The 18774-nt window shown below is 42.7% G+C and overlaps 1 protein-coding gene and 1 long non-coding RNA gene across 2 annotated transcripts in view; one reads left to right on the forward strand and one right to left on the reverse strand.

Moving 5' to 3' along the window:
• Positions 1–18213, forward strand: part of maml3 (mastermind-like transcriptional coactivator 3) — a 136593-nt gene extending 118380 nt beyond the window's left edge. The window contains exons 4-6 of the mRNA XM_023283543.3: positions 10214–10483; positions 13082–13160; positions 14354–18213. Of these exons, the coding sequence (XP_023139311.2) occupies positions 10214–10483; positions 13082–13160; positions 14354–15456 (1452 nt within the window). The 3' untranslated portion in view covers positions 15457–18213. The remainder of the gene's footprint in view (positions 1–10213; positions 10484–13081; positions 13161–14353) is intronic.
• Positions 1–18774, reverse strand: part of LOC129348717 (uncharacterized) — a 196929-nt gene that overhangs the window by 136951 nt on the left and 41204 nt on the right. The window lies entirely within an intron of this gene.

An 18774-nucleotide genomic window follows, 5' to 3' on the forward strand; every position in this document is an offset into this window, starting at 1 on the left:
GGGAACATAAATATCTGTACCAAATTACATGACAGTTCATCCAGTTGTTACTGAAACATTGCACCACAAATGCCAGCCTCATAGTGTCACGCTGAATATTTATTTCGACCAAAAAAACCTCCAGATTGATTGCAACACTTTATAGATCCATATTGAGTTGATTTGTAAAAACGTAGGCGTTCTCTAGGGACAGTAAAATAAGATTGGATTTCCAAGGGTGTATTGTGAAACCCTTTGCTGCTTCACTGTCTTCCGTAGCATCTAGAAAAATCTATATTATGGTGGAATTTGCATGTAGAAACCAACAGTGAAGCCAGTCACACCCCTAAATGTAGCCCACCTTCACCCATAATGTCCTATGATTTACAATGGAGACAAATATTCTATGATATCTACATTCCAACATTTTTACATGCACAGCTAAGTCATTTATGGCCTACCAAGCTACAAGTGTTGCAAATGATAGTTTTAGCTTTAAGTCCTGCATTGGTCTTAAGTGTGTATACAGTGTGTATACAGTGCGCATACTGTGCTCATCTCCGACTGTGAAAATACACATAAATCAACTCCATTTCTGTTGTGGAAATCATAGTTTGAAGAGTTTCACGCCACATGATTGCAAACGAGCGTGAAGTGACATTCCAGACTCAGTGCTGTCTGTGGGTGGCTCCCAGTGTCTGCACAGAAATCCCTCAGTTAAGCACAGAAGCCTCCAAACAGCAGTCATGCTGCAGGGATTCATTTACTTAAACTGATCCGCTCCTGCATGTCTACATGCATTTCACAGCGTCACTGCATGGCATCGTGTTGGTTCAGTTATGGTTAAATGATGATCCTGAGAAACCCTGTTAACCAAGCCCATTGTTTTTCAAATCTGCGAGGGGAATTTTGCAAGAAGTGAGGGGTTGAGCGTGTCTCACTTTGACATTGCCCCTTAAATTATATGTGTGAGTGTGTGTAGATTCAGAAGATTCAGAAATAGGCCAGTTAGGGTTTAGAGCAGAGAGATGTTAGAGATTAAACAGACCTCTGTGGGGAGCAAGACTCCTCTCCAGCAGTTTAAATATAACTCTCCTGTGGGAGAAACTGAGTGAGTGAGTGTGTTTGAGGGGGTGGAGTTTGGGTAGGTGGGTGGATGTGTTGATCTACACGTGAAGAACTTGTGGCTAAGAGTCAAACCTGTCCTTGTTACTGCCTGTGTGTGCTTGTATTGTAGAAACCGAATGTGTTTACAGTCACATTGTGGGGACTCTGCTTCCTTTTGGAGGTTCCTGTGTAAAAGTAGGGAAAGGTAGAGCTCCAGAAGATGACTGTATGGCAACGAAATGCCTTCTGAAGTAATGGAAACTCAACTCCGTGTGTGTGTGTGTGCGTGTGTGTGTGTGTGTGTGTGTGTGTGTCAAAGTGATGTCTTCTTTACCTTTGGCGCCATGGGGATAGTTTAATACTGTGAGGTCTGCCACCACCATCTGCTTGGGGTTAGTGTATGACTGTGTTTGCATGTGCATGTGACTTTATGAATCAGTCAGCAGGTGCTGCATAACATACATAGTGCTTATGTTTTAACCATGAGCTCTAATACGCCACATGTTGGTTATTTAATCAGTACCTGTTCAAAACATCCCTGTACAGAGCAACAAGGTGATGGTTACTAAAGAAAAACTTCACATCAGGCAGTAGTACGTAGGGATGTCCTGATCAGGTTTTTTTTTTTTTTCACCCAGTCTGATTCGAGTCATTTAATACTGTGTGTCTGCCCAATCTGAGTCTGAATCTGAGACCATTTTTGTAGATAACACAAACTTCAACTATTGAAGTTATTAAAATCAATCCAGGGTACATGCTTTACAGCTTAATAACTCTTTAATGCATTAAGAAAAAAAGCATTTCTGCATCTGCTCCATGAGCTCTAGAACACTGCAACCTCTTGTTTTCTCTACATGCAAACCAGAAAATGTATTGTAGATTAACTGCACTACATGGTTGTTCCACTAAGTGCCACCTCTTACTGTTGGATACTGTAGCAAACTGAGGAGGTTGTCAAGAGTTGTTTAAGAGTCTAGCCAGCAACAAGCACCATGACAGAGACTTCTATGACGCTTAATGCCATGACTAGAGCTGTTGTGTTTTATGTGCAGATGATCAACATCAAAGGATAGCGCATCAACAGTGTCGACTCGGGACACCGCCTGTAATAGTAGTTTGAATACCATTTGCATTTAGTGAAACACAGTGGCAAAGTGTGGACAAAAAGCATTCAGCACAAATGACTTGAACTATATGGCATTCTATCATGAAAACATGCAAGTGTTTTGCTGGCACAATGTGACTTCTTCCTCAAAATGAAATACAAGTTGAAGGGTTATTGTTTTGACTCAGTAGGGAAGATTCAAGTGCTTGACAGCTTTGGTGCTGGAAAGGGACTTCCAGGTAGGATTCCACGCGTTACAGGAGCACTTGGAGCAGAGTATCGCTGCACAAGAAGACGGCTTTAACCCTTTGACGCCGGAATTTATTTACAATTAAATAAAAAACATCTTTCCAGCTGATGCTAAAATAAGTGGAGATTGTTAATTTATCTATTACACATAGAACATAGATACATAGATATATAATAATAATAACAGATATAATTAGGTCTCACTCTGACCGGTTCTACGAGAAACCAGTGCTTGCAAAAGATTCCGAGGTACGTGCTGAATATGCACAAACCGGCATTGGGGGAATGGATACGCTATCTCAGCTGCAGTCTGAATGACAGTGGTATGTTGCGAATTCGCGACAATAGGCATCAAGGGGTTAAAGGAAATGGCAGCCAAATTCAATTTAGGAATTTTTTTTCCGTTTTATAAGAGCAGTCTTACAAGTGTTTGATCACACCTTGTATGCAGGGGAGGTAGCATCCGATACAAATCAAGTTTGCTTAGTAACTTCATTCCTCATCTGTAGATGTTTACTGACTTGTATGAAACAACTTCAGTAACAGCATTGTGTTGGGTCCAAAGATTGAACATGCATCACTTGGCCGGCTGAGTCTGTAGAACATGAAGATCTGGCTGCACCACGCTATCATTTCAGCTACTGGACAAATTTTAAAAAACACTTGGTTTGTTTGTATTCCTTTAGACCACTCACAGTCATTTTTGGCAGGTCTAATTGAACTATGCAGCGTCAGTGTTGCTTCATATTCATACCAGGTGGAATTCTTTTTGTGGAACATTTTCACACAGGGAGACAGGCACCGCCATTAAAATGGGAATCCATCGCAGAAACACAGGCAGGACTGACTTTCTGCACAAACAAAATCCTCTGCAAAACTTTAAGTAATTTTCAGTGTGGTAGGCTGTTGGCCAAGAGGTTGTTGTTGTTTCCCATAGCAGAGAAAATGGTAACATACAGATAGTGGATGGAAAGGACAAAAACCATGGTAGACTTATACTCACATTACTGTCTGAATATGATACATGTTTAATGTAGGCAAAGCATAAGTCAAATAATCACGTGTCTATAGTTTAAAATGTGTAGCTAATGTTACTTTAACTATGAAAATACTAAAAACTTATTACAAATCATATATACTATAGAATGTAGAAACTGTATGCTTGATGTGTGAACATACAGAGTAGTCTATCTTCCAACACCATGGTCGTTTTCATTGATTTTCATTCATTCAAATTACAAAAGTATTTGATGTCTGCATCCATGTCTCCATTCATTCAGACTGGAGCTCTTGAAAATGCATAATTCTTCCTCGGTCATATTACCAGCAGTGTCTATCGCAGCATTTTTGATTTGCATATTTCTACACCTCTCAAACATCACCAGAGGGGTCAGAGTTTAAGGTCAACTGCTGGTGAATCTCAAGGACATTTAGACGCTGATGATATCTGTGACCTTCAGCTCGCCGCGGTAACTAAACACACAGATTAAAACACAGCTTAGCATGCGTCTGCACCACAAAACCATCACCTGCTGCATCGCTGCTGCAGGTCCACTGCTGTTCTGCATGCAGACACGAAACATAATGTTGGCAGATGCACCTCCAGTGTCGCTGTCTCAGTCTGATTGCAGCTGTAAGAGTCTAATGAAGCGTCTCCTCATCCATCCAGCCCTCACTCTGCGTCTCCTCTTCACACTCCCCCCGCCTCCTTCCTTCTCTTACACAAGTGGGTGACAGATGTGATCCACTCTGGAGAGACACTGAGCGCTCTGCTGCCAGACGCTGCTGCTCTTATAGGCTCTGTGTGTTCCTGTATGCTCAAACCGCCAGGCCTCATGTCGTGCCGTAGTTGTCTGTCCGTCTGTGTTTGTCTTTGCTTTTCCAGTGCGTTTAGCTGCGCGCGTTACTTCGTAGTAGCAAGTGCAGCCTTTAATCTTAGCGCCGCGTGGTCGCAGATGGGATTTCATCTCAGCAGGAGAGTGAATGATCATACCAGCGAATGCAGATGCACCTTTAGACACACACTCACACATACAGTCAATAGAGTAGACACGTATTTCTGCTGCATGGACGACCTCTCGCACTCGCACACACACATTTCCGCTTGCTTCATGTGTAATGTAATCACCTGGGCGCTCCATGCCTCCTAACCCAATAAATCTGACAGCCTCCAACACACACACTCGCACACACACACACACACACACACACACACACACACAAATACATGCACACACAAACAAACACACACGTCCTCCTGAGCGCCTGTAATTCAGTCAACCCTCCTTTCTCTGCTTCCCCTCTTCCCATTTTTCTCCCAAGTCTTTGCTTCCACAAGCTGACCAAGTGTTATGTTAGTGTTATGGTTAGAAAATTTGCCAAAATTGCATTATTTATTAGAACCAGAAACTGTAAAAACTGAAAAAATGTTGGATTTTCAGCTTCAGATGCTTGAGCTAAATGTGTAAAGTATAGTCCTGTTGGTTAAATAAACCAAATTCTAGCTTGAAATTGTAATATTTCATCAAAACCACTTTATCCTATATACCTTAATAACCAAAAATAAATAGATTCTGTAAAAAAAAAAAAAAAAAAGATTCTGCATCCTCAGTGCATTCAGGAAGCTATGTTTGACTCAGCTGCAACCTACAGTCATGTGACAGAAGCTCAGTGAATATTCGGTTGAACTGCAGGCTGTGTTTACAAAGAGGAGTGGAAAGAACAAACATAGCATGGCTCAAAAATGGTGTACAGAGGATCAAGTTTTCAGCAAGTTGTTGGAAGATACATTCTGTATGGTGAAACACCTTTGTAGAGATGATGTGCAGAGAAGAGGGAAAAACACTGTAAAAACGTAAATAGTAAAATATCAATGGTATATATATTTTTCAGTATTAGTAACACCTGTGGGCACTTACAATACAGTTGTACATGTTGATTACATTTTTTTCCCTTTTTTGTAAAAGAAATAATGCAGAAACTGTGAAAACAGAAACGTATGAAAGGCAAAAATGAACCAAATGTCAGCCTAAAATCGTGCTATGTCATCAAAAAACAAACTGATGGCGAGTTTTTGCAGCAAAATTTCATTCAAATGTGCCCAGCTAGTGTATGTTCTGTTTGACAATCAAGTGTCTATTCCATTCTATTCAAAAAATGTGTCTTGTTTAAAAATTCACCAAAAATAAATTGTTTAAAATAATCAAGTTTTGCGCTCCATGCCACAACCAGAAAACCATTAGTGACTCGCCTGCTATCGACAGTTATTTGAAAAAAATCAGGGAGTTTTCGGCTGAACTGCAGGCTGTGTTTACACAGAGAAAATAGGAGAAATGTATGAAAACAAATTAAAAATGCAAGTAGTAAAATATCTATAGTATGTCGAGTCGCCATTTTTTTCCAGTGTTGTTAACACCTGGGGGTACTTCAAAAAATGTTGTACATGTTGATTTCAAATTTTTTCTATTTTTGTAAAAGTTGTTATCCAAGAAATACAATTTATGTTTGTTGTCTTTCCTCGTAGTTTTTCTGTTTCCACAGAGGTGCAGGACTTTATATTGCAGTGAAAAATGAGCCCACAAATATGACAGGAGGAAAAACAAAAATCCCAGAAACTGCTTAGGGTCCAGAGAATTAACTTACAGTTTCAAACTCCGGCATCTCTCTGAGTTCTTGCAGTAGTTAGCAGCTCAGTATCGAGTCTCTTTATCTCTCTGACCCATTTCTGCTGAACGGCAGGGTTTGGGGACTAACTCGAGCCGGTCCGAGGTGCCAGGTCGAAGCGTCTGTGGGGTCGGACAGAGAATTAACTGAAAGGGCTGAAAGAGACAACAGACACTGTGCATGCTGTTTGTTAGATTATTAAAAACACTGCGGACGGAGAGGACAGACAGAATGAAAGATCAACTGACGGAACGGAAAGACGAGGTTGAGGGTAGCGGTGATACTGTGCTGTGTTTTTGTGATGTGTTTGGGTCTGCTCGGTGTTGCGGAGGGTGACCAGGCGCGGCGGCCATAACCGCCATCTGCTCCTCGCCACAGCAACTGTTGCCAGGGTACCTGCTCTCCTCTCCTCCCCTCCATCCCACCTTTTTACTCCTCCTCTTTTGGCTCATCACCTCCTCGCTTTCCTTCTGATTTTTCACCTAAAAACAAGCTCTGCTCCCGAGTCCTTCTCTCCTGCTACCTCCTCTCTGTTCTTTTCTCTTCCTTCCAATTAGTTTAATTTTTTTCATTGTGAAAGGGATACCTACCTGCTTTCTATTCAATAAGCTTCACTGGCGTGACATTCAATTCATTGTATATTAGCAGCGCTCCAGCAAAGTACTAGCGCTGATACTGGTTCATTTGCTCATTTTTTTCCTCCTCTTTGGCCTGTATTTGACTGTATATGTGTCTTCCGGTACCGTTTCTCCTTTTGCAACCAACCACTTCCACCAGTCTTTAATTCTCTGAGACTTTTCCTCTCCTCTTTCCTTCCTCATCCATCTTTCTCCCCGTCTTTTGCAATTGTGTGGACATGACTCAGAGCCCCCCGTCCACAGAGAGAGAGAACCAAAGGAAGAGTGGAGAAAGGAGTTTGATGGGGGGGAAGAAAAGAGGTAGAGTGAGTGGGGGAGAGATCGTAGATCAGAACCGTCATGATTGAGCCATCTGCTGAGAGGAGGCTAGCGAGAATCACACACATACACACACACCTGAGCACGCTTGAAGATCGCCACTGCCACCCGTTGGCCGACCCCCGACACTACACCGGCTTCCCCTCCTGCATCGTCTCACCGCTCTGCTGCCATCCCAGCAGAAACGTGCCAACCGGAGATGAGACACGTAGCTCTGAGCATCGATCAGTCTGGTCTGGCTGTCTGATCAGCCAGTCTTAAGCAGCCGATTCTGTTTGCTCCGCAGGGTTTTTTTGTGCTCTAATATATGAGGTTTATTTCCACCTAACTCCTTTCGAAGATGAGCCGAGCCTCAATGCGGATTATGAGGCTTTGGCTCTTTCAAAACATATTGAGTATAGTGCCGTGTTACAGACTCCAGCCAACGCTATGATTCGCTACTGTAATCCTGCTTTCGCTGTTTCATTCCTGCCCTGCAGTTAAATGAGATTTGTTGTACGCTGTCTGCTGCTCTGTGCGGCTGTGGGTGGCTCTGTGTTGTTGCATTTTTATGCGTACAAACACTCTTGAATCAATCTTTCCTCTCCTCCTCAGGTCTTTCCCTCTTCCTGCTGCTGGCAGGCCTAAACAGTGTCCACTCTCGTTCAGCTGTCTAACCTTTAATAGATCCATAAACGCTCCCCTCCCATTGGCCAGAGCAGGCCATTTCATCCTATTAGAGATTAGCATACGGCTGAGTGGAGGAGCAAGTGCTCTTTATATGCTAATGAAGAGTTAATGTATGCAGCGAGGACAAACCAGTGCCCCGTTGGGAGGACTCAGGGTGGCCTGACGTGCTGAATCTTGAGGCAGTTCTGTCTTTATCTTGTTTTTTCGCTCTCAGACGGCTGGACTGTGTCTTTGTGAGCTAAAATGCATCATAATGCTCGGCTGCAGCGCTGTAGCTAAAACAGACTGTGTAAAACTGTTGAACCGAACAGATCCTCTTCCTGTACCTGGTGTGATTGTGCAGCATTCACTCGTGATAAAGTGCAGGAACAATGACACACTGAAGAGGTTCTCAGCTTTGTTTAATGCCGAGAAGCTAATTTAAGCTCTTCTTTGTTTGCTTTTAGTGGCTGCACAATGGCTTGGTGGTTAGCACTTTCACCTTGCAGGTAGAAGATCCCTGATTCGCATCCCGGCCTTCCCAGGATCTTTCTGTGATAAACTGGTGACCTGTCCAGGGTGTCCCCTGCCTTCACCCTCAGTCAGCTGGAATAGACTCCAGCCCCCCCACGACCCTAATGAGGATTAAGCATTGCATAGATAATGGATGGATGGATGGATGTACTTTTACCCCTTTAGTCACGCAAACATGATTAAATCAGACTTTTGAGGAATACTTCAACATCATGGGAAATATACTTGTCTGCTTTCTTGCTGAGGCTTAGACAGGAGCATCGTTATGTCTGTACTGTCAATAGGATGTTTCTGCTAGAAGTCCATTAGCTGAGCTAAGCACAAACACTGAAATGAAGGGGAAACAGTTAGCTTAGCATTGTCTGAAGATAACATAATCCACCTGCCAGCACTTCTAAAGCTCACAAATTATTACTTCGTCAAGGAACGTGGCAGAGTTATGTGACAGTCGGCGTATGTTTGTCTGTCAGTCTGTCTGTTAGCAACATTACTCAAAAACAGAATAATGGATTTGGATAAAATTTTCAGGGAAGGTCAGAAATGACACAAGGACCACCTCATTAGATTTTGGCAGTGATGCAGCTTATAGTCTGGATCCACGGATTAGTTAAAGATTTCTGTACGAGATAGCGGCACAACGTCACTGTAACTATGGCAACAAGTGAACACTACATCAGCTGCCTTCTGTCGATCACATGACTGCAGTCCTACTACAAATCCACCGCTATGGACTTATTGGGACTTATCCATCGGAAATCATACGGCTGAGCAGCCTTGGCGAAGTACTGCGCTCTCTGAGTGCTTTTCTTGTTATGTTTGTTTGATGCCTGCAAAAACTTAAATGCAAAAAGTCGCAATCAATTATGTGTTCAACCAAAAAATAATTAGTAACTATTTTGATTGTTGATTTCGGTCATTTTCAAGCAAAAATTAAGAAAAAAATACATTCTCAGATTCTTAAATGGCTAATGAATTGATTCTTCTCTTTGTCAGATATCATTGTAAATTGATTATCTTTGAGCAGGCATAAAGTGTTATTTTTTTTATTGACTGATATCAGTTATTCACAATCAAAGAGACCAATAACCAATATTTGTAACAGATATACATTTGCAGAAAAATGAAAATCTGGAGGGAAAGCTTAAAAACAACACAAACTCTAACAAAAACATTTTGATGTTATGTCTTTGTATTTAAAAAGAGGACTTTTCGATAATTGTCCTTCATTGTTGATTGGCTGTCATTTTTGACATATAATCAGTCAGACTGTAGATAGAGAAAGGCATCAGAGCCAAAGTAGTGTATTTTTAATGAATTTATTTTAGCTTAAATTGGCTGAAAAAATCTAAAGTAACAATGACTTTCTGTTTCAGACTGTAGTCTTTCCTCTTCCAAGTTTCTTTTTTATCTGTAATATCAGAGCTTTTCTTGGACTCTTTCTAGTTTTTGCTTCGTAGACTCCACTGTATTCCTAGTCGCTCCTTGTTTCTGTCGCTGCGGCTGCTCCTCTATTCAGCTTTGGCAAACCTATAATTACAGGTTAACATAAAATACACCAGATTTAAAACTCTGGCACACTGTCTAATGCAGGGAGATTTACCTGGAGCTGACAGACTTCATCAGCATTGTATGAACTTGTTTGGGTTGAATGTAACAGACCTGCACTTAGACTATTTGTAAAAGTGCTGCACACCAGCACTGATATTAAAATATCAGCCATAGCAGTATTATGACGTGATTACATATAGTACTGGACTATTTCTTAGATATACCATGTTGCTGGTTTGATTTTGGTTGAAAGGCTCGCTGTTTCCTCTCTGTTTTTATCCAAGGCTAGCCAGCTGCAGCCTCATATTTAATGGACAAATATGGGAATTTAGTCTGTGGTGTATGATTGGCTGATTGAAATACATAATTTTTGCTGTCAAACAGTCCACCTGACCTCCTGTTTTTTTCCTCTCTGTCTGTCCAGGAGCAAGGTGTGGTGGGAATGTCACGACCGCCCGGCGCCATCCCACCTCCTCACCCGGCCGGGGGCGTCGCCTCCGGTGTGGGCCCCAACCAGGGGTCAGGTCCACCTCCGGGCTACGTGGGCAACCAGCAGCAGGCGGCCATGATGAAGCAGATGATGGCGATGGAGCAGGAGAAGAGGGTGCAGATGCACATGATGGAGCAGCAGAAGCAGCAGCTCTTCAGAGAGCAGCGGCAGCAGCAGCAGCAGCAGCAGCTCCTGGCTGAACAGGTGAGTTTATGCTCGAGGCGTTTTGCTCGCAACATACGGTGGGCACCGGTGTGGTGATTACAAAAGGAGGAAGGAAGTCCTGTGTGATTCATCTGTCATGCATTAAATTATAATTTGTGCACGTGAGCCTTGTTTGTTCATACATTCATGTATATTTGTCAGCGTCTGCAGCTCTAACAAGAGCAGCTCATCCTCTCGTCTTCCTTTCCGTTGTCTGGTTGCATGTATAATTCAACCAGCCCCCTCTTCACTACTTCCTTTTCATCTCTGCAGTGTGTGTGTGTGTGTGTGTGTGCATGTGCATGTGTGTGTTTTTGTCACATGCCGCCTGCTGTGATAATGTGGTGTTTTCTTTTTATTTCTCTCTCTGTGAGGGAATCAAGTGTTAAAGAGTTCTGAACTCTGAAGTCACCACCCACTATGTTGGTTTTAATTGGATCTACAAAAACATACACAGACACACAAATATAGGTGTGTGAGAGGAAACCCATCCTGCTGGGGTTTAGTGCTTGTGGTTAACTGGATATCATGCCTTCATTGAAATGAGCAGCCTGTCCAGGCACATGTTCAGGAGCTGTTTTAATGCTGCAAGGACCCAGATTTCTTATTAATCACAAGGCTGTTAAAGTTTTTCAATTAAATTCTTCATACCTGCAGTGCAAAATTTGTTGTGACAGAGAATCAGAGCTGTCTCTGGTTTCATATTTGAGCAATAATAGTAACAAACTAGCTTTTTAACTGTGCCTTTCAAAAACATGCTTACAAAATGTTTCACAGACGTAAAAAGAAAAACTACATGATGAAACCAAGAGATACATAAATAAATAAAACCAGATAAAAGTGTGAAAACTGTTCAGTTATGATACTGTTGATGTACAATAATCTGATCCTGGCAGCAAACATCTGTCTCATTTGTGATGTACCATAACATGTGTTTCAGTATAGCTATTCCAAACATCTGTGTAGCCTCAACTGTACCAACATCTGTCTCTGCTGTACCAACATCTGTCTCTGCTGTACCAAACATCTGTCTAATATTAACCAACAACTGTCTCCACTGCACCAAACATCTGTGTAACCTCTATAGTACCAACATCTGTTTCTGATGAACCAACATCTGGCCCTACTGTGCTAAATATATATCTAACCTCAACTGTACCAACATCTGGCTCTACTGTACCAAACATCTGTCTAACCTTAACTGTACGAACATCTGTCTCTGCTGTATCAAACATCTGTCTAGTCTTGATGCTGCCAACATCTGCCCCTGCTTTATTAAACATCTGTCTAATATTGGCCGACATCTGTCTCCACTAAACTAAACATCTGTCTAACCTGAAATGTACCAGCATCTGCCTCCACTGTACCAAATATCTGTGTAACCTTGACCGTACCAACATCTGTCTGAATCAAACATCTGTCTAATGGTGACTCTGGAAACATCGGTCTCTGCTGTTCCAAACATCAGCTTGATATTGACCAACATCTGTGCCTAACCTCAACAGTGCCAATATCTGTAGCCTCAGCTTGACTCCGTCCAATATCTGTATGATCTCAGTTACACCAAACATCTTACTCTTGAATTGTAGAAAAACTCCAAGCCGTATTTCCTATAAGCTGCCTCGATAGGCAGCAGTGTTTGCACAGCGTTCTGCTTCCACTCACTGCAGACATAGTGGACAACGGTTTTATTTATCTCATAAACACACTGCAGCTTTCATGGAGACTAAATGAGAAGCTGGAAATACAAATACTCTTGGTGACCGTACACAGATTGTCCAGAAAGTCGGCACATAAAACACAATATGGCATTGGTTCACTAATAACCAACAGTCAGGGTGAGTGCAAGAGACACAGATGTGCAGCTGAAATGTTAAATAATTGACAGAGCAACAGGTTAGCGAGTGTGATAGATAACATAAGTGCATTATACCCTCAGATATAGTGTTAAACAACCGTGATTTATTTTGTGACAAGTGACATTTTTTCACCATCAGAGTTTGACAAGGTAATTAAGGCGGATGATAGCTGTTTAATTTAGCTTTGAAGTTAACTGAGTAATGTGGAAAACATCTCTATATCAAACTGCAGTGTTTACACTGATAACTTTAACTCGCGTTACTGCAAGCTGCTAAAAATTTAGTACTCACAAGCCCTATAAATGATGAACTGCATTCCTGTGGAAAGAGAGAAAGTAGGAGGTTAAAATGTGCACTAAAGTTCTGCTGCACTCATTTCCTGAAAGATTTAAACCTTTAAGAAGGTGAAGAAATTTGCATGTGAGAAGAGCTGATCTTACTAAGAGCTCTGATTTAATATAAAACTATATGAACACACTGTGGTGCAACAATTCACTCCTGTTGTTTTGTGACTTCTTTTTGTATTTTCCACTGCCTTGCATTGATGTCAAATTATTATGCTTTCTAGTTGATAAAAATGCAACAAATTCTGCATTCTGTCATCTATTATTCCATTACTTTTCCTGATGTTTTCGGTTTTTGTTTTGATATCTGTGTTGATTTATTGAAGGAGGTGTTAATTGAAGCTAGAATTTGGATATTCTAGCTTCACATATGTTGTGTCTTTTTGTGTCTGTAGCTCCAACAGCAGCAGCATCTCCCCCGACAGATGGGCCAGGGCCAGAGGAATCCATATCCCCAAGTCAATCAGTACCAAGGTGAGTCACACAAGTCCATCTTTTCATTTTATCTGTGTACACAATTTATGCAAAAACACAAGGAAGGCAGCAGCCCAGTAGATTTTATGACAGATTCTTCCCCGTTTATTATGATTTTTGGTGATTTTTGTAATAGTGGCCAGATGGTATTGCGTGTTTGCTGTGCAACAAGTATAGTATACATGGCATTAAACAGATTTTACAGTTCGCTCTGTAAACAGACAGATATGTGTGCAAACAGCAGCACTGACCGAATGTCACCCTGAAAGCAAACCTCGTCCTTTTTCCTGTCTGTCTCTGTCAGATACATCAGATGCTCTTCAGCCTCTCTTCTTCTCTCTCTCCACAAAAAAAAAAATAGAGTATTCCTGCTCTGCCTGTTACCACGGCAACTTGTCTGTCCTGGATCCCCCAGAGTTCCGGTGAAGTCAGAGAGATGGATGAGAAGAGGGAAGTGGGAGAGAGGAGGAGGGGGCTGGCAACAAGAGCGATAGGTAGAGAGGGTCTGGTAGGTAGAAAGAAGGAAGAAAGAAAGAAATGGAGAGAGAGAGAGACGAGTGGGTGAGAGGATGATGGAGAGATGAAGAAAATACAGTGAGGGAGGAGGAGGAGGAGGGAGAGTCAAAGCCATTTATAGCCATCAGAGTCTGTCTGCAAGTCTAGGAGATAATGTGGAGAGGAAGGAAGAGAAGAGGGGTCTTCAGCATGAATCTGTGGCCTAGAAATACATTAGTCCCACAGCACATCAGTGTTACAACCACGTACACCATGCACACTTGCTGTGTTTGTGATTTGTGCCTGTTTTTCAGAGCTACATTACCTTCAACTTCACTCAAGAGTGTGATCCTCTTCGTTCTCACTCCTCTGTTACATTTACAGTCTTAGCTGTGAGGTGAGGGATTAGCGGAATGATGTCAGAAGTGGGTTTATTAAAGGATTTAGAGCCATTTCCACGCTAGCAGACCTCCACAGCTCTGCCGTTACTGAGCGTCTAATAGGGGGGGAAAAAAGAGATGTTGGCGCTGGAGTGTGTTAAGTTTTATTTTTGTATGTGGGACTTGGACCTAATTGGGTGGGAAGCGGGAAACGGGTTCTCGCGGAACATTAATCTTTGCCTCAGCAGTGACTTATTAGATTGGTGCCATTTGGTGATTTGAGTGGATCCAGTTTCCTGACTGTTTTTCTACTCCTAGGTCCTCCTCAGGATCTGGCGTCAAGGAGCCAGGCTCTCCAGAACATCCGGGCCACACGTCTCCTACAACAGCAGCAGCAGAACCAGCAGCAGATGGTCCAGATGAGTTCTGTTCAGGGCCAGGGAGGCTCTGTGGGACCCCAGACTGACATGGGAATACCATACGGCAACCAGGGGTCCAACCAGGGCTCCCTGTATGGGCTCAACCCCTCCATGAGCCAAATGATCCACCAGCAGCAGCACCAGAGCCAAAGCGTCCAAGCCTCCATGGGTCTTCCACCGCAGCACAACCCTGCCGGAGGGCCACCCCGGCAGGCAGGTGCAGGTCCTGGGGTCGGAGGAATGGCCGGAGGCCCTGGTGGTGGCGGTGCTGGCGGCTATGGAGGACAAGGGATGTTAATGAACTCCATGACCCAGCAACCCCTCAAAGGTCCTCCAGTTGCCAAAGCCCAAGCACAGAGACTGCAAAGCATGCTGGGAGCAGGAGGAGGCGGTGGGGGGATGGCTGCAGGGGGATGGCCGCAGCAGCAGGGACAAGGTCTGCAGGCCATGGGAGGAGGAGTGGGAAGGACTACAGGCGGAGGTGGAGGAGACATGGTGGGGTTCAGCTCAGCCCAGGCTTATGGGATGCAGCCGGGTCAACCCCCGCGCATGGCCAAGCAACACTTTCAGGGCCCAGGACAGGGGATGAGCCAGGGGATGGACCCCAGGGTGGGTCATCCAGCAGCAGGTATGGGCGGCCCGATGATGGGCCCTCACATGGGCGGTCAGCCAAGGACCAACCAGCCCCGGCCCATGGTCATGAACCAGGGGATGAGCCAGGGGGTGATGGGCCAGGGGATGAGTGGGATGGGGGGTTTCGGGCCGGGCCCTGGGGGTCCAGGGATAGGGGCAGGGGGCGGAGGAGGCGGACCCTATGGACCAGGGGGAGTCGGGGTTGGAGGTCAGCCGCAGGGCTACCAGAGGACAGCCAATCAGGACATGTCATCCTATGGATATGGGGGCGGGCCCTCAGGTGGAGGAGCCTTCGGATTGGGCGATGGCTCGGGGGCGGAGCTGGACTCAAGCGACGGTTGGATGGAGGAGTTTTTCCCGAGCCAATAGCCGATGGGGAAGGTTTTAACTGGATGAACTGAACAATAAAGTCGGACAAAAACCTGAGAAAGTGAAACAAAAAGGATGACACAACATGGACTGGCATGTTTTTTGTTTTGTAAAACATGAGCAAGGTTATAAATGAGTTCTTGTGTTATGTTTTGTGTGTATGTATGTGAGTGTATGAGTGTGTGTGGAGAGAGCTATCATCATGTCTTGTGCATATTAATGGAAAACCAATATAGAGATTAAAAGGTGTGTTTCATTAGTTTCCATTTTTTCTCCACGGAATAAATTTTTTGTCAGTGTTTGAAAGCGAGTCCCGTTTACACAGCAGCGCTTTGAGCTTCAGCAGGGGCTGATTGAAAACCACAGACTGATGAGGGGGAAGGAAGACTTGTTCTCAAGACGGCAATTTATTTGTGTTTGTGTGTTTGTGCCACCCAGCTCAGTGCTTCAGATCTCTCTGCTATGTGAGGAGCTGAAGGGAGTAGAAAGCGCTCTCAATGCTCCCATTTCCACTCTAAGATTTTTGCCCCCCACACATACATACAGACACACATCTGTTTCACTCTCTTCACTTGATCTGCCTCTTTCTCATCCTTGTCCTCCCGTCTTTCCCACCTCCTCTCCAGAGACTCCTTCCTCGCTCTCCCTTTTCTCTGTTGAAATTGTGCACATCACAACAGAACAAATGATGTTCCTCTGTTGTTGCCACACACTTGGCCCTCTAGTGCTTTTGCTAGGCAACCGACCTGGGTGGTGCTTTTTTAATTTTAATTTTCTTTTTTTTTTGGTAGGGGTCTCATATTTGTGGATGACGGGTGTGCACGTAGAGGGGAGACAAAAGAAGGCGGAGAGAAAATAGGCAGCTAAAGCAAGCACTTGGACTCAAAAGGCACACAGATACATGCACACAACAAACAAACAAACCCGGGAGGATGCGCGAGAGGCAGCTAACGGAGCTAATATTACATTTTGTCTGCGTGACACAAAGCCACATCACATCGCATTGAAGCAAAACGATATCGCTGAGCACTGAATGTATTCAAAGCACCACAAGTGACTTCTTCTTTTTAAGGTAAAAAATTTTAATTAAAATTTTAAAAAGCTCATTAGAAAGCCCACCCACATTGTTCTGTTGTGTTTTTTTAATCTCTAATGTTAATGCTGGTTGGTTCTTTGTCAACTAAAAGAGGAAGAGAAAAAAAATTAGCCTGTTCAGTTTGTGTTGTCTTTTGGAGAAAACCTGTTTGTGCAGCCTTGTCAATCAACCTTTTTTTAAAAATTTACATTGTGGCTTCTCTCACAGCTCCAAACTAACTGTGCTATACTGTAACACTACTGTGAAGAAATACAAGTTCACCCTACTTTCCCAGCGCTTTTTATGAACAAAGGACAACGAACCACTGCTCAGCCTTTATTTTGAGGAGAATCAGGCCGGTTAGCATCGAAATAGTCAGTGCTTCCTCTGAAGTCTCCCCTGTATTTGCTTTACACCTGACATTCATTCATCGACATTCTTTTGCTGCGATGTTTCAGTGATAAATAACAGGTCAGACAGGTTTTAATACAGTCATAGCATCTTACATCTCTACCTGTTCTGTGATCTTGGTTAAAAAGACGAATGAAAGCGAGTCTGTTCGTTAATTACTTTGTATTTAGTTCATCAGAGTGAACGTTTTGGAGAATGATGCTGTAATCAACAAAACCAAAAAGCCTTCTTCTTCTTCTTGTTCTTCTTCTTGTTCTTCTTCTCTGTAAACTAACTCCTTGTCATCATGGGTTCTCATGGTTGTTGGTGTTGTATAATCCAACCCTTTAAAAACTTTTAACCACCACGCCCGTCGTCCTGTAAGCTGCGTTTGGTAGCATCCGCGATTGAGGTTGTGTAACTTTTTTTTGTCATGTTTGGTGGAGCCTCCGTCTCACTGTGGAGTCTGAAGACGTGTTGGGTTGTTGTAGCAGTCAATGGTGAGCTGATTAAAAGCTGCAGCACTTCATGCTTCCCAAACTTTGATACCGATCCTGCAGGCTGGCATGTCAAATTCAGAGCACTGGACCATTGGAAATGTAGGAAAACACCTGAGGTTAACTGCTTCAAAATAAAGGCAGGAAGGTATGAAAACACGTCTGGGTTGGTGTTTAAGGTCATGGCCTTTGTGACCTGTTCTGTAAAAGGTTCATAATCTGGTCTGAAATTCCTTCAGGACAAGAAAGGAAGCTTCCTCCAAATATCATTATGTACCGGGACCAAGTCTGTAGACAACATTTTAACAAAAATTGTTGTTATTGATGTTCTTTGTTTTATTTTATTTTGTTTTTTACTGGTGCTGACATATATGTGATTATGAGAAAAAGTATATAAAAGATAATGGCTATTTGTAAATATGTTTTTACAGGTTTAAATACATCAGATAATACAGTCTCTACTCTGTAAAGAATTTACCGTTTGTTGGAAAATAGAGAAGTATTTTTATTTTGAAGTTTTTTGGTTTTACTTTTAACCCATCTGAGCTATGCCATTGCACTTCAGACAATGTCTTACTACTAATTTGTATTGTAAACCTCCTCTCTTTTTTGGAATTTTTTTCATTTGTTTTTTTTCTAGTTTGAGATTTGACTCGGTTCTTAAGCAGTGCTTATTTCTTTTTATCCTGTACAGAATTCTGAAATGTTAACAAAAGAGAATTACAAAAGACTTTTTTTGTTTGTTTTTTCAAAAAGATACAATAAAGAGAGAATGTTCTCGCTGATCATATTAAATGAGCGTTTCTGTTGTGCTTTGAGATCATTTACTCCATTAACAACACAGACATGAAGCCCCAAAACCAACAAGCCAAAAGCATGATGAGTACCAGAGGAATGTTTGGCCCACAAAGAGAGTTTCGCCAGCACCAAAGTAAAATCACCACTTTAAAGTGACTCTCTTCGTTCAACACAAGTGCAGCCTATTGGTGCAAGAAGTCAGTCAGTTAGTGAAGTCATCATTATCATTTAGAAATGGAAGGAATATGTTGTAATGTGTAAATGCCTAAAGCATATTGTCCTCAGAAACTGAGTGGCCAATCGAGAAAGAGACAAGTAAGGGAGCCCACCAAGACGCCTATAACTCGTTTGAAGGAGTTACTTCAGAGACTGAGATAGTAGAGACTGTAAATACAACAACTGCTGGCTGTTCTTCACCAGGCAAAGCTAAGCCTAACACCCCTTACTTAATTTTATTAGAAGCTAATTAAATTTTTATTAGTTCTAAAAGATGGATGCAAAGTTTCATTTATAAACATTATTTTTTTAGAGTTTACAGAGTAAAAATCGATTTTTTGT

The sequence above is a fragment of the Amphiprion ocellaris genome, chromosome 4 (assembly GCF_022539595.1).
Source record: "Amphiprion ocellaris isolate individual 3 ecotype Okinawa chromosome 4, ASM2253959v1, whole genome shotgun sequence".
Taxonomy (NCBI): Eukaryota; Metazoa; Chordata; class Actinopteri; family Pomacentridae; genus Amphiprion; species Amphiprion ocellaris.